Genomic DNA, 14494 nt, shown 5'->3' with positions numbered 1-14494 from the left:
TGACTAGGCCAACCGGGCTCCCCAACCAACCTCCTCTTAAATAGGCAGAGGGAAACCTGCTAGCTGCTGATCTGTAGTGGAGTGGATATGCTCTTTTGTGGCAGGGTTAACCAATGGATTGTCCTTCCCTCTCCTTCTAGGGATGCTTGTTTCCTGACTCTCCTTCCTTAAGCCTGACTCCCTCCACTTTGTTGGAGCAGCAGTGGCCCCAAATCTCCGGTCCAGCTATCTACTCCTCTCCCCTCTCGTGTCATCCATGGTCTTTCTTTGTCTTCTCTCACCACCACTCCTATGGGTTCTGACCCCTCTCTCCATTGCTCCAACAGGGCTTGGTCCCTCTTCCTTGGGTGACTCCAATCCTAGAGAGAGGTGACTGGTGGAAGGTGAGAGGCAACTACTCCCACCAACAAAGAAGTTCACTCACAGCAAGGCCAGGTCCCAGGAGTCGAGCTACCTCATGTCGGGGAATGGCTCTTCCTTGGACAACAAGTTTCTCCAGGTGATGCTCAATTCCAAGAAGGATTCAAAACCCCTCATAGCCCCGAGTATTTCCTAAAGTCTGCCTGAGCTGATGATTCTCCACAAGGCTCTGGGGCCAGACCTTGTTTTTCAGCAGCCCTGCGGAGGACAGCACTCCCTTAGCATACCTGTCCATGGGTTGCATTCAAGTGGCTGGGGTTGGGGGGAGGCAGGGCTGTAGGCTAATGTACATTTATACAATAACATCCATTTCAAGTTCAATATGTAATAGCTTTGTTTAGATCCAAGGATTTACGTCTCATTTAATTACTCTTGCTATATTTCAATGTGCACAATTAACCAGTCAACCAAGTCAGAATTCATATAATTTGTTATCAAGCATGATGAAATGGTGGAGGACAGAGCACTGTGAATGAACAGAGGCTAAAGATGCCATGTGCAGTTTGGCAAGGCTGCTCTGTTTAACTGCAGGGAATTTGATTTGTGCTCTGAAAGCAACAAAGTCAACTTTGAGTCTGTCTATATTCTAAGTTCCAGTCACAGGGACTCCCTGGACAGAATAAGTTCCTCAGCCCAATTACCTGTCACTCTATAAGGCCTCATTGGAAACAATCTGTCCTGCAAGAAGCCAGTACTGAAAATCATCACAGTTACACTAGAACTTCCAGTCACTCAATCAATCAATAGTGTTCATTTACTACCTCCTTGAATGCAGAATACTGTACTAAGCACTTGGAAAAGTACGATAGAGATGGAAGACATGATCCCTGGTCTCAAGGAGCAAACAATCTAGTTGGCATAAAATAAAGTACAGATAAGAGAGAATGAAAAGACAGATGAAGGAGTGCTTCAATAGTAGATTATGTAATTCACTCTATACTGAAGTGCTTTGGGTGGTTTAAAGAGCATAGTGTGAAGGTTGAACTTGGAAGGCTATGACTTGGGGAAAATAGAAATTAATTGGAGAAGACCTACTGGAGGAGTGTACTGTCCATTTAACAGTAAATATAATGTGCATGCACAACAACTGTGCATGCAAAGAGGAACTTACAGTCTAGTATAGGGGGCAGACAGACATAAAAATAAAATTATAGGTCAACGAAGGAACCGAGAAGTGTTTGGGGGGTGGCGTGAACACTTAAGCAGTTGGGGGTGGGAATAAGTGCATCAATTAAAAAACACTTTACATCCATCCTTATTTTCTAATGTGGCAAAACACTTATGTGTGCTAGATTAATCATCTCAATATGGCCTAAAGCTGTGAACAACAAAATTTCCACAGCATTGTGCCAGTTTGCAAGGGGGCAGCAGGGGATGGATGCAGAGAGGACAGGGTGGAGGAGGCGGGGATTGGGTACCAGATGCACTGGGATGGCCATGGTTGCATGGAGCTGCATCTCCTTGGTTCTAAATTGTCCCCTCCGCCTGGGCCCCATATCCCAGAACTGCCTGGTGCTCCTGTCATCCTATCATCATGAACACTTGGGCAGGGAAGAGTTGGGTGGCTGGAAACTCCCCACTTTTCAGGAGTGTTCCCTTCTAGACTGTGAGCTCATTGTTGGGTAGGGATTGTCTCTATCTGTTGCAGAATTGTACTTTCCAAGAGCTTAGTATACAGGGCTCTGCACACAGTAAGCGTTCAATAAATACAATTGAATGAATGAAATGAATGGAGCCCAAGCCACAGTCAGTTAGGGAATGGTGGTATGCCACCTTCTGGTATATGTGCTGCAGTTGCTAATTTCAGGTACAAAGGAGAGGATTCAAGTTAGTCATTAAGGTTGGAATCACAGCAGGCCTTCGGTTTGGTGTCCAGGGCTCAGAAAGGCCTGCTGTGATTACCTTTCAAGTTTACCTTTAGATATGAAGGAAACAATCTTGGGTATAGAGGAAGGCAGTGTAGCCTAGTGGAATGACCCCAGAACTGGGAGTCAGGAGACCTGAGTTCAAAACCCAGGTCCACCACTGCCCTATTGACCTTAGGTAAGGTACTTATCATCTCTGAGCCTCAGTTTCCTTATCTGTAAAATGGGGATAAGATAGCCTGTGATCCCTACATGGGACAAGGACTGGTTGTGACTTCATGGCCTTGTACCTTACTCCTGCACTTAACACATGCTTAAGAAATTAATAAATTATTATTATTATCATTATTAAGGCATTTGTTCAGTCCTTACTCTGTGTCAAGCACTATTCTAAGCACTGGAGTAGATATATGTTAATCAGGCTGGACACAGTCTCTGTCCCACATGGAGCTCACAGTCTAAGTAGGAGGGAGAATAGGTATTTAATCCCTATTTTACAGTTGGGGAAACCGGGGCACAGAGAAGTTAAAAGACTTACCCAAGGTCCCACAGCAGACGAGTGACAGAGCCGAGATTAGAACCCAGGTCCTCTGACTCCCATGCCCGTGCTCTTTCCACTAGGCTATGCTGCTTTGCACAGCCCATCATTATTAGTGGGGAGGAAGGATTTGTGCAATAAGTTCAATAAGGGAAAAACCATTCCACTTTCTAAGGTGCCTCAGTTACCTCATTTGTAAATGGGGATTGAGACTGTGAGCCCCATGTGGGACAAGGGACTGTGTCTAACCCAATTTCTCACCCAGAGCTTAGTACAGTGCCTGAAACACAGTAAGCGTTTAGCAAACACCACAATTATTGTTATTATACACCTAGATGGTATAGGCCTCACAGACCTCATGGGCGAGCGGCACTTGAGAGTCACTGATAGTTTCCGAGCCCATGAGTAATGTGATACGCTGACCCTTGGGAAAAATGAAAATGAGTATGATCACATTTAACAATGTTCAGTATATTCTCAAGCTCCCAGGAAAGGTGTTTCTAATCCCAGTGCTTAGAACAGTGCATGGCACATAGTAAATGCTTAACCAATAGCATCATTATTTAATATGCTTTCTCAGCACACAGTAGCATGTGCACTCTCTACAGAACAGATATTTTCTACTCCTAAAGGCAGAGTAGAGCACTGGCTGCAGTTCTCACGGGGCTCCAGAGACTGAAGAGGCAGCAGAATCTATGAACTGTGGTAGATTTCAATCATACCAAGTGGCAGGGCAAACATTGGAGTGTCCCTCCCTGTTAGGGGCCTGGGAAAGAATGGAACATAAAATGCCTCTGACTGGAGAAATTCTTTCTCCAAATCCACACCTAATGAAGCAATGTTGACACGTCAGGACAGCCACGAGGAGATTCTTTAGGATTCTCGACCTTTTCTGACCATTTTTGGCACAAGCACAGCAGGAAGACAGGCAGAGTGGGGACTATGTTTCTGGGTTTTCATTTACTGTTTGTTTTCTGAGGTGCTTCGGGGAAGACTGGAGTAGAGAATTTCCAGAGTAGAAAAGGATGTCACTAAGGTGTTATTAAAATTACTTTCAAAGCTAATTCTGCTCATCAGTAGCTAAACAAATCCCCAAGGAACCTGAAATTGAAAGGCTTTAGCTCATCAGCTGAAATACCCAGCATTGCCTGGTAAAGATTTGCTTAAAATCCACATAGAATATTCTCTGTTCCTGTACACTTGCTTGGCAGTTCCTTGAGGGCAAGGCTCATGCCTACCTACTGTACTGTACTCTTCCAAGTACTTAGGATCGTGCTGTGCACACAGTAAGCCCTTCACAAATACCACTGGTGAACTGATTAGAAAGCAAATGTTGCTCCCCGCCATCAGTCCAGCCTAGGTCCTCACTGCAAACCCAGACCCACTATCTCTCCATATGGTAGATTCAGCCTGGAAGTCCTTCTGGGTGCGGTGAGGAAGGGTCTCTAGTCCCCCTCTCTCACTCCACTTCCTCCCGCCCACACTCAGCCCCTGCCCTCCTCCCTCCTATCCCTCCACCAAGCCTTGGGAAATTGACGAGTTGACCTGAGAAGAGCCGATGTGTGTCAATAGCTGGAGCTCTTCATGCCACCATCACCCCCAAGCCCTTCTTCACCTTATCTCAAAGGGTCCTCCCACCAAGCCCCTATGCATAACATAAACCTTCCATCCAGCATATTCAGGTGCAAAAGGAAGTGTGAATTCAACTACTTTAGCTGGCACTAGTATGGATCCGAAATTAGTTATCTTTATAATCAGAAACTATGACTATTTTGCCCAAATAAATCCACACGCTCCTCAAAATACATAATAGATTATTAACAGTCCTCCATGTGGACCACAGCAACACTCTTGGGGATCAGATTCAGAGCCACATCCACCCTTCAGCGAACTGTAGCACCATTTTTAAAATTTTTAATGGCATTGTAAAACACTTACTCTGTGCCAGGCCTTGCACTAAACAAGCAGTGTGGCTTAGTGAAAAGAGCATGGGTTCTAATCCCGCCTCTGCCACTTGTCAGTTGTGTGACCTTGGGCAAGTCTCTTAACTTCTCTGTGCCTCAATTACCTCATATGTAAAATGAGGATTCAAAACCTTACTTAAAAATCACCTCCTCCAAGAGGCCTTCCCAGACTGAGCTCCTCTTCCCCCTCTACTCCCTCTGCCATCCCCCCTTTACCTCTCCGCAGCTAAAGCCTCATTTTCCCCTTTTCCCTCTGCTCCTCCACCTCTCCCTTCCCATCCCCACAGCACTGTACTCGTCCGCTCAACTGTATATATTTTCGTTACCCTATTTATTTTGTTAATGAATTGTACATCGCCTTGATTCTATTTAGTTGCCATTGTTTTTACGAGATGTTCTTCCCCTTGACGCTGTTTAGTGCCATTGTTCTTGTCTGTCCGTCTCCCCCGATTAGACTGTAAGCCCGTCAAACGGCAGGGACTGTCTCTATCTGTTGCCGACTTGTTCATCCCAAGCGCTTAGTACAGTGCTCTGCACATAGTAAGCGCTCAATAAATACTATTGAATGAATACCCTGTATCTATCTTAGCACATACTAAGCACTTAACAAATACTATAATTATTATTATTATAAAATCTAATGAAGTTGATCAGAGTCCATGTCCCACAAGGAGTTCTGAATCTTAACACCCATTTTACAGAAGAGATAACAGGTACAGAGAAGTTAAGAGACTTTTCCAAGGTCACAGAATAGTTGTGTTGTGGAGTAGCATTAGAACCCAGGTCCTCTGGCTCCCAGGCCCATGCTCTTTCCTCTAGGCCATGCTGCTTCTCACCAGTGAACTTATTTCTACCTCCTCAGCACTCATGTGTATATGGATGCTCAATAATAATGTTGGTATTTGTTAAGCGCTTACTATGTGCAGAGCACTGTTCTAAGCACTGGGGTAGATACAGGGTAATCAGGTTGTCCCACTTGGGGCTCACAGTCTTAACCTCATTTTACAGATAATAATAATAATAATAATGTTGGTATTTGTTAAGCGCTTACTATGTGCAGAGCACTGTTCTAAGCACTGGGGTAAACACAAGGGAATTAGGTTGTCCCACGTGGGGCTCACAGTCTTAATCCCCATTTTACAGATGAGGTAACTGAGGCACAGAGAAGTTAAGTGACTTGCCCACAGTCACACAGCTGACAAGTGGCAGAGCTGGGAGTCGAACCCATGACCTCTGACACTGAAACCCAGGCTCTTTCCACTGAGCCACGCTGCTTCTCATACTTATCTCCCCGCTAACTCCTTGTGGGTCAGGAATGGGTCATTTCTTTATTTTGTACATCCCATATGCTTGGTAGAGTGCAGCACACTAAGTGGCACTCAATAAATACTACTACTACTAATAATAATGATGGTACTTGTTAAGTGCTTACTATGTACCAAGTACTGATCTAAGTGCTGGGGTAGACATAAGGTAATCAGGTTGTCCCACATGGAGCTCACAGTCTTAAGCCCCATTTTACAGAAGAGGTAACTGAGGCACAGGGAAGTGAAGTGGCTTGCCCAAGGTCACACAGAAGACAAGTGGTGGAGCCAGGATTAGAACCCACATCCTCTGACTCCCAAGCCCATGCTCTTTCCATTAAGCCATGCTGCTTCTGCTTCTTCTTCCCCTACTACTACTCCCTCTCGGGTTCACACCTGGAGAGTTTCCAGTACCCTACCAGTCTCGGCTACAGGAGGGAGAGTCAAATAGAGGCCTACCCATTCTATTCCTACCTTGGGAAGCAGCTAGCAAGTGGAAAGCAATCTGCTACAAATCAAAACTCACCTGTGCTGAGCAGCAGCGGCATGGGAGACAGTCGAGGGCAGAGACTTGGGTTTACTGTGTGGAAGGAGGCAATGATAAACCACTTCTGTATTTTTACCACGGAAACTCTATGGATCCACTACCAGATCGATTGCAGACGGAGGTGGGGCATTCTGGGAGAGATGTGCCCACGGCGTCGCTATGGGTCGGAGACAACTCAACAGCTTAAGACAAGACAAGATTACTACAGCTACTGCTGCTACAACTACTACTAGAGCCTAAATCTCAGGATCCAGGTGAGGCATTCTACACACTGATCCAAACACTTATCTCATCCTGTTTTGACTATTGCATCAGTCACCTCGCTGACCTCCCCTCTTCCAGTCGCTCCCCTTCAGACCATACTTTACTCTGTTTCCCAGATCAATTTTCTAAAAAAACTGCTTAGCCCATACCTCTCCTCTCCTCAAAAATCTCCAAAGGTTGCACCAAACAAAAACTTCTCACCATCATCCTTAAGTCACTCAATCAAATCTCCCCTTCCTACCTAACCTCACCGATCTCCTATCACAACCCAGACTGAACACATCACTCCTTTAGAGATTACCCTGAAGCAGCATGGCTCAGTGGAAAGAGCCCGGGCTTTGGAGTCAGGGGTCATGAGTTCGAATCCCAGCTCTGCCACTTGACAGCTGTGTGACTGTGGGCAAGTCACTTAACTTCTCTGTGCCTCAGTTACCTCATCTGTAAAATGAGGATTAAGTCGGTGAGCCCCACGTGGGACAACCTGATTCCCCTGTGTCTACCCCAGCGCTTAGAATAGTGCTCTGCACATAGTAAGCGCTTTACAAATACCAACATTATTAAACATTATTATTAACACTGACTTACTCACTGTAACTTGATCTCATCTTTCCTGCCACCGAATCCTTGCCATATCCCCCCTCTGGCCTGGAACTCTCTCCCCTTTACGTGTGACAGAGCACCCTCTCAAAGCTCTCCTAAAATCATATTTCCTCTTAGAGAGCTTCCCAACTAAGCACTCACTTGCTCTCTTCTGTCTCATCTAAGCATTTGTGTCTGTTCCCCTAAAGCACTTTGATGTTCACTCCTCCCCAAGCCCTTCAACATATCTATATGTAATTATTTTAGTGTCTGCCTCTTCCTCTAGACTGTAAGCTCCCTGAGAGTAAGAATTGTGTCTACCCAATCTACTGTATTGTATTTTTCCAAGCATTTAGTAGTGATCTGCACATAGTAAATGCTCAAAAAGATGACCGATAATTGAATGATTGACTCCAGGTGTATAGGATTGCCATGCATACCTACAGTCTATCCTGAAGAATTTATTTTCTAAAATTTTCTCCAATTTCTCCAATTCCTCCAATAGGAAGGAATAGTGGAAAGAGCACAGGCTTGGGAGTCAGAGGACCCGGGTTCTAATCCTGCTCTGCTACTTGCCTGCTGTGTGACCTTGGGCAAGTCACTTAGCTTCTCTATGCTTCAGTTATCTCATTTGTAAAATGGGGATTAAGACTGTAAACCCCATGTGGGATGGAGACTATGTCCAACTTGATTACCTTGTATCTACCCCAGCACTTAGAACAGTGCTTGTCACATAGTAAGTGCTTAACAAATATCACTATTATTAATTTCTCTTCAAGTTCCTCAAATCCAAATTCAGACAGTATTTCACATCAGACAAGATAAAGGTACTTCAAATTTTAAGCCAATCATCATTGATGGAGTCCTCCCAATTGGAACACTTTCCTCATTTTGGTGAAACAAAGCTCCATTCCTAAGCCTTTCCTAGGTGCTGCTCGTCTTTGTGTCCAAGCCAACCATGCACTCCTAATGGGGCTGAGGGTCTTGGTGACCAGTTCCACCAGGAGCTGACAGAGTGAGAGACAGCTGCCTTGGGTACACTGGCCACATACAACAAGGATGGCTCCCTTTCCAGCCCCACCATTCCTAGACACAGTGAACGGTTTACTTCTTCACAAATAAAGGATGGAAGCCTCTACCTGTGACTCAAAAATCCAGCCTAATCTGGCTCGAGCTGGAACACCAATTCCATCAGCACTCCCTGCTTCCTCCTACGAACTGACTATATTTCACTCATCTGTGGCTTTCTGCATCTAGAACTTCCTTCTCTTCATTTAGTTCCCTGGCCTGGAAGCTAGGAGCCTGGACTAGACAATCTCTGGAGTTGCCTTCCGTTCAAGAGTCTGAAGAATCCAAGCTCAACCATTATACTCTCTTGTCCAAATCTCTCTTCAGACCCTATTCTGGGACGGCTGTCTTCTCCTCCTCCCAAAAGCCACATAGGGAGCAGCCCTGGGCCAAGGCCAAGTGCTCCCACTGTCAGATCACGATTGTTGACCTGGGATGCTTGCAGCCTTGTCCTACTCCTTGTTTCCCGGCACCTGCAAGGCTTAAAGTGGGTGAAATCTGAGACTGAGATTGTCCTATTTGTCCCAAACACATCTCTCTCCATCTTGACCCTTGCTGCCCAGATGAATGTCTTTTGTTTAGTGAGATGAATGAAAAATCAGAAAGGTTTCAACATCCAAAAGGTCAAAGTGCCTTATCATAACGCTCTTAAAGAGCCCCCTACAGCCCCAGAAGTTCCCACCCAAAGTACGATGTCAAAGAATATAGACCATTTCCCAAACCTAGAGAGCGATTTCTCACAAAAGCTGATGATAAAGAAATTCAGTAACACTTCATCTGGGCCCAAACAGCTTTCAGACACCTGAAGCAATGAGAATTCCAAGACTGTGACATGACACTTGAGACCAATCGTTTGGTTCACCAGGTGGTAGTGATCCCTCCTTGTTAATGGAGCTGAAACGGAGACCAAACTGAAAACACTTCTAGGTACCAGAAGAATGCCGGTAGAAGGTCTTCTGAATCAAGGGGGAGGACCTTGGGCAGTCACTTAATTTTTCTGTGCCTTATTTACCTCATCTGCAAAATGGGGATTAAGACAGTGAGCCTCATGTGGGACATGGATTGTTTCCAACTTTATTAGCTTGTATCTATCCCAGTACATAGTACAGTACCTGGCACATAGTAAGAGTTTAACAAATACCATAAAAATATATGTACTGATGTAATTATCCTGTCACAAAGAAGCACGACATAAGCCAAACTGGACAAACTGCGATTCAGAGCCTTGTTCCACTTTTATCTACATTCTGCGCAGTTTGCGACTTGTGTATTTTTACTGTGGCAGGAGCAAAGGCAGTGAGCTGCAATTGCTGTTGGTGACAGCGACCCTGCCTGCATGGCCCAGGCCAGAAAGGGATGCACTGCCCATCCCACCCCCAAGCCCCTGGCTAACTCAGAACCACCACTGCTGCTCTGGGTGGAGTGCAAATTGAGAAGCATAGAAACAATAACTGGGACAAAGTGATACTGAATGGTTGGAAAATGCCAGCTACATGTAGGCATGGCTGTGGAATAAAAAGGTAAAATTGACTTTCAGAACCCTCTGTCTAAGAGTTCTTGATATTAGGCAGAGGTAAGGCAGTTGGATTCTGAAGATGAAAGACAGCAAACTTATAGACCACTACTTGCTGGGGGCCATCCATCAAGTTGGAGGAATTCTTGTCCCAGATTGATCCAGGGGGTTGCTTCTCCTCCTTGGCTTGCTGGACTCCCCAAATGAGAAGCAGCACAGCCTAGGCCTAGAGGATAGAGCACAGGCCTGGGAGTCAGAAGGACCTGGGGTCTAATCCTGGCTCCACCACTTGTCTGCTGTGTGACCTTGGGCAAGTCACTTAACTTCTCTGTGCCTCAGTTCCCTCATCTGTAAAATTGGGATTGATTGTACCTAGCCCAGCACTTAGTACAGTGCCTGGCACAGAGTAAGTGCTTAACAAATGTCATTAAACTCCCCAAAACAAACAAAAAGTGGATTGTTTATAGATTAAAGCCCAAGCTCAATTACGAATCTGAATAAGACATCTATCACTTATTAATTTATTTTCAAACTCTTTAATACTTATGTGTATATGCTCAATGTGTGCATGTGCTCAATTTGTTTATTTTGACAACTTCTGTTTTAAGTATTTGTAAGCTTGTCTCCCCCAATGGAATATGAGTTCCTTGGAAGTAGTATGATCTAATGGAAAAGGCCCAGATTTTGGAGTTAGAAGACTTGGGTTCTAATCCCGACTCTGCCACTTGCTTGTTGTGTCACCTTGGGCAAATAACTTAGCTTCTCTATGCCTCAGTTTCCTTATCTGTAGAATGGGGATTCAAAATCCATTCTCCCTCCCACTAAGACTAGGAGCCCCATCTGGGACCAGGACTGTGTCTGACCTGATTATCTTATACCTACCCCAGGGCTTAGTATAATGCTCGACACATAATAGCACTTAATGAATACTACAGATTATTATTGTAGGCAGAGAATGTAACAGTTTGTTATTTTACACTTTCCAAGAGCCTGGAAGAGTGCACCAAACATATTGGGTATTCACTAAATGCGCGTATTACTATTATTACTACTATTGCTATAACAACAACTAATTTTGAAAACCCAGTTGCCCATCCCAAATCCTTCTCAGGTCCCTATCTAATAATAATAATAATAATAATATTTGTTAAGCACTTACTACGTGCCAGGCACTGTACTTTTCTGGGGCAACCGGCCCTGTCAGCTTAAAGTCACCGGAGGCTGCTCTAAAGAGACTCTCAGACTGCTCTAGCCTCCTCCCAGGAGAAACTGTAAGGTGAACTGTGCTAGTTTGCCACATGACGCTACTCTTTAAGGCAAGCTGTACTAGCGGCCATCTGATCATTTCTCCTGAATGCAGGTTGTTAAACAACTCTTTAACAATACCTGATATTTGCATTGCACCTTTTTAATTTTTCTAAAGCACTTTCACACCAATGATCTAATTCTTATCCTGACAGCATCCTTGCAAGGTATTATTATCCTCATTTTTCAAGAAACCTGAGACTCAATATGGTGAAGTGATTCATCCATGGTCACACTGGTAGAAAAACTGGGACTAGAGTCCAGGCTTCCTGATTCTCAGACCCATGATCTTTCCACTAGGCCCTGTCACTATTTCAGTCAGAAAGCTTCCCTGAAGATGACAACCCCTCAAATTGAATGACATGTTTTGAAATGTTTTCATGTTGCAAACCTGACAACCACACCCAGCAGTGCAAACAGCAGAGCCCTTGATACAAGAGATAATCTTTGTGTCAGCCTGATGAGGGACTGACAATCCTTCAACAGCCTCTTCTGTCACACCCGTAACCATGGGGAAATTTCACCATCAATTGCATCATCTTTGAATACAAGCAACTATAAATATATGTCCACCCAAACACACATACATGCACCTTTTCCTTGGTTGGCCCAATCCGATTGTTAGCCCATGCCTAAATTTAGTCTCTGCCAAAACGCCTGCAGTTATGTAGATGTGCCCAAGTGACAGCCGGCATTTTGTTAATGAGTTTACAGATTTTATCAACGACTAGGTCATCTGGGAACAAGTCTGACAAAGAAGCACTGAGTTGGGCCTTTGGGGACCTTGGCTCCTGGCAGGTTCGCTTGTGGTAGCAATGCTGGGGAGAGGCGGGTTTGGCTGAAAGGATCACACTTTGGCCAGCAAGAGCTGCCAAGTCTGGCCAGGTCTTGCCAGTCAGGGAGACATGTGAGGTTTGGCACACCCTTCTTCTCAATTCCTAACAAGTTCAGAGACAAATAGCCACTATGGGACTCGCATTGGCTCTCAGACACTTGGGGGTGGCCCAATCCTCACCTCAAACCCATTCTGTTTATCTAAGGGTAGCAAGAGTAATGTCACACTTTCCTTCAGCCATCCAGAGGGAGGGCCAGGCCTACTAGACACACAAATGTCTCTCTGTGGTCAAGGGTGAAGAATTTTGATATAAAAAGATATAGATCAATTGCCTCTCAAGCAGACACCCAGGGCTAGCACTTAGGTGATGGCTTTCTCTGAGGTCTAAAAATATCCATATATTTTACATACCACACAAAGTCCGGGGGCATTTATGAAATTAAGATTCGGGATCTGCTACATTCAGGCAGCCCCTCTGATGCCGAGAGGAAAATTCCTTCCCAATCTAAGTGGGCTGATGGCTGACTGCCTATGGAATTTTATTAGCATTGTACCTCTACACATGGGAACTGGGCTTCTCTGGGGATGAATGGGACAGTTGGAGGAAGTATTGCTGAGAAGCATCATGTTAGTGGAAAGAGCATGGGCTTGGCAGTCAGAGGACATGGGTTCTAATCCTGCCTCTGCACTTTGCTGTATGACTTTGAGCAAGCCACTTAACTTCTCTGTGCCTCAGTTACCTCATCCATGAAATGGGGATTAAGATTATGATCTCCACGTGGGACAACCTGATTACCTTGTATTACCCAGCACTTAGAAGAGTGCTTGGCACACAGTTAGTGCTTAACAAATACCATACTAATAATTATTATTATCATCTGGCCCAAGCATTCCCAAACCAAGATGTGACTAGCCCCCTGTCTCCGTGTCCTACAGTCCCACTCTTGGCCACAACTGTAGAAAGAGACTGCTGTTTTGGTAAGAGACAACTGCTGAAATTTGGGGAGAATCAGCCCAAACCAGGCCCAGTACTCACCAGCTAATTCAAACTGCAGAACTACATTTTATGTATGGTCGATGGTCAGAAGACTTAAACAACCACTTAAACAAATTTAGACTCCAAATCTGATTTTATAAATCCTTCTGCCAGTGAACCACCATGGCACATTTCTCAGTGACATTCAATTGACAGAGCAGTCCCTTGAAGCCTTGATATAAAAAGTACAGCCTAGACTGAGAAGAATCTGAGACCCAGTTGTAACTCCCAGCTAGGTAGTGATCATTGAGCTGATTGAACCCATGCTATGGGAAACATTTCTGGAAGTATCACAGATCCTGTGTCGATGAGGTTTCACCTGTACAACCAAAAGGTACAGTAAGAAGAAGCTGGGAACCAGCAATGGAGTTGGAGGTACCTCTGGGTTCATCTTAGGTTCTCACCAATTTTAGCTACCTTGACTGTGACACTGATCCATGCAAACATCATGGTCCTTCCCATCACTCTTATGGGCTACACCCTAACCTCCAGTCCTGTGAGGGATGACCTTATTTAGACTGCTTCTACAAAGTCCCACCTTAACATCGATCCCACATATCCACACCCAAAACACTATGATGAGCGTGTAGACAGTAGGAACACATTCAAAGATCCACAAGCTGCATCAGGTACCTGCAAGATCTTCCTTTGAAGAAACCAGCCGAGGAGAACTGCTTCCTGGCTCAATTCTCAGCGACAACCTGGAAGACAGAATTTTAGACACGTCAGAAGTGGCCGGACTGGGTAATAATAATGTTGGTATTTGTTAAGCACTTACTATGTGCAGAGCACTGTTCTAAGCACTGGGGTAGATACAGGGTAGTCAGGTTGTCCCACGTGAGGCTCACAATCCCATCCCCATTTTACAGATGAGGTAACTGAGGCAGAGAGAAGTTAAGTGACTTGCCCACAGTCACACAGCTGACAAGTGGCAGAGCCGAGATTCGAACCCATGACCTCCGACTCCCAAGCCTGGGCTCTTTCCACTGAGCCACGCTGCTTCTCTAATAGCAAGAAAGGAGTCAGAAGACATAGAGGAAGTGTTATCATTAATAATAATAATGATAATAATAAATAACAATAATAGTATTTCTTTAGTGCTTACTATGTGCCAAGCACTGTTTCAAGTACTGGGATAGATACAAGTTAATTAGATTGGACACAATCCCTGTCCCACATGGGACTCAGACTCTTAATCCCCACTTTACAGATGAGGTAACTGTGGCACAGAGAAGTGAAGTGACTTGCCCAAGGTA

At 44.9% G+C, this 14494-nt stretch overlaps 1 protein-coding gene across 6 annotated transcripts in view; it reads right to left on the bottom strand.

Annotated features, from left to right (window-relative positions):
• RALGPS1 (Ral GEF with PH domain and SH3 binding motif 1) overlaps nucleotides 1-14494 on the bottom strand; it is a 480822-nt gene that overhangs the window by 87835 nt on the left and 378493 nt on the right. For all 6 annotated transcript variants that reach the window (XR_005659940.1, XM_029062600.2, XM_029062604.2 and 3 more), the window contains exon 12: nucleotides 13872-13939. Coding sequence is in view for 5 of the 6 variants with exons in the window: in XM_029062600.2 (XP_028918433.1) it covers nucleotides 13872-13939 (68 nt within the window). In the remaining variant the exon portion in view is untranslated. The remainder of the gene's footprint in view (nucleotides 1-13871; nucleotides 13940-14494) is intronic.

The sequence above is a fragment of the Ornithorhynchus anatinus genome, chromosome 4, assembly GCF_004115215.2.
Source record: "Ornithorhynchus anatinus isolate Pmale09 chromosome 4, mOrnAna1.pri.v4, whole genome shotgun sequence".
Classification (NCBI taxonomy): domain Eukaryota; kingdom Metazoa; phylum Chordata; class Mammalia; order Monotremata; family Ornithorhynchidae; genus Ornithorhynchus; species Ornithorhynchus anatinus.
This window is presented reverse-complemented; position numbering and strand designations above follow the sequence as displayed.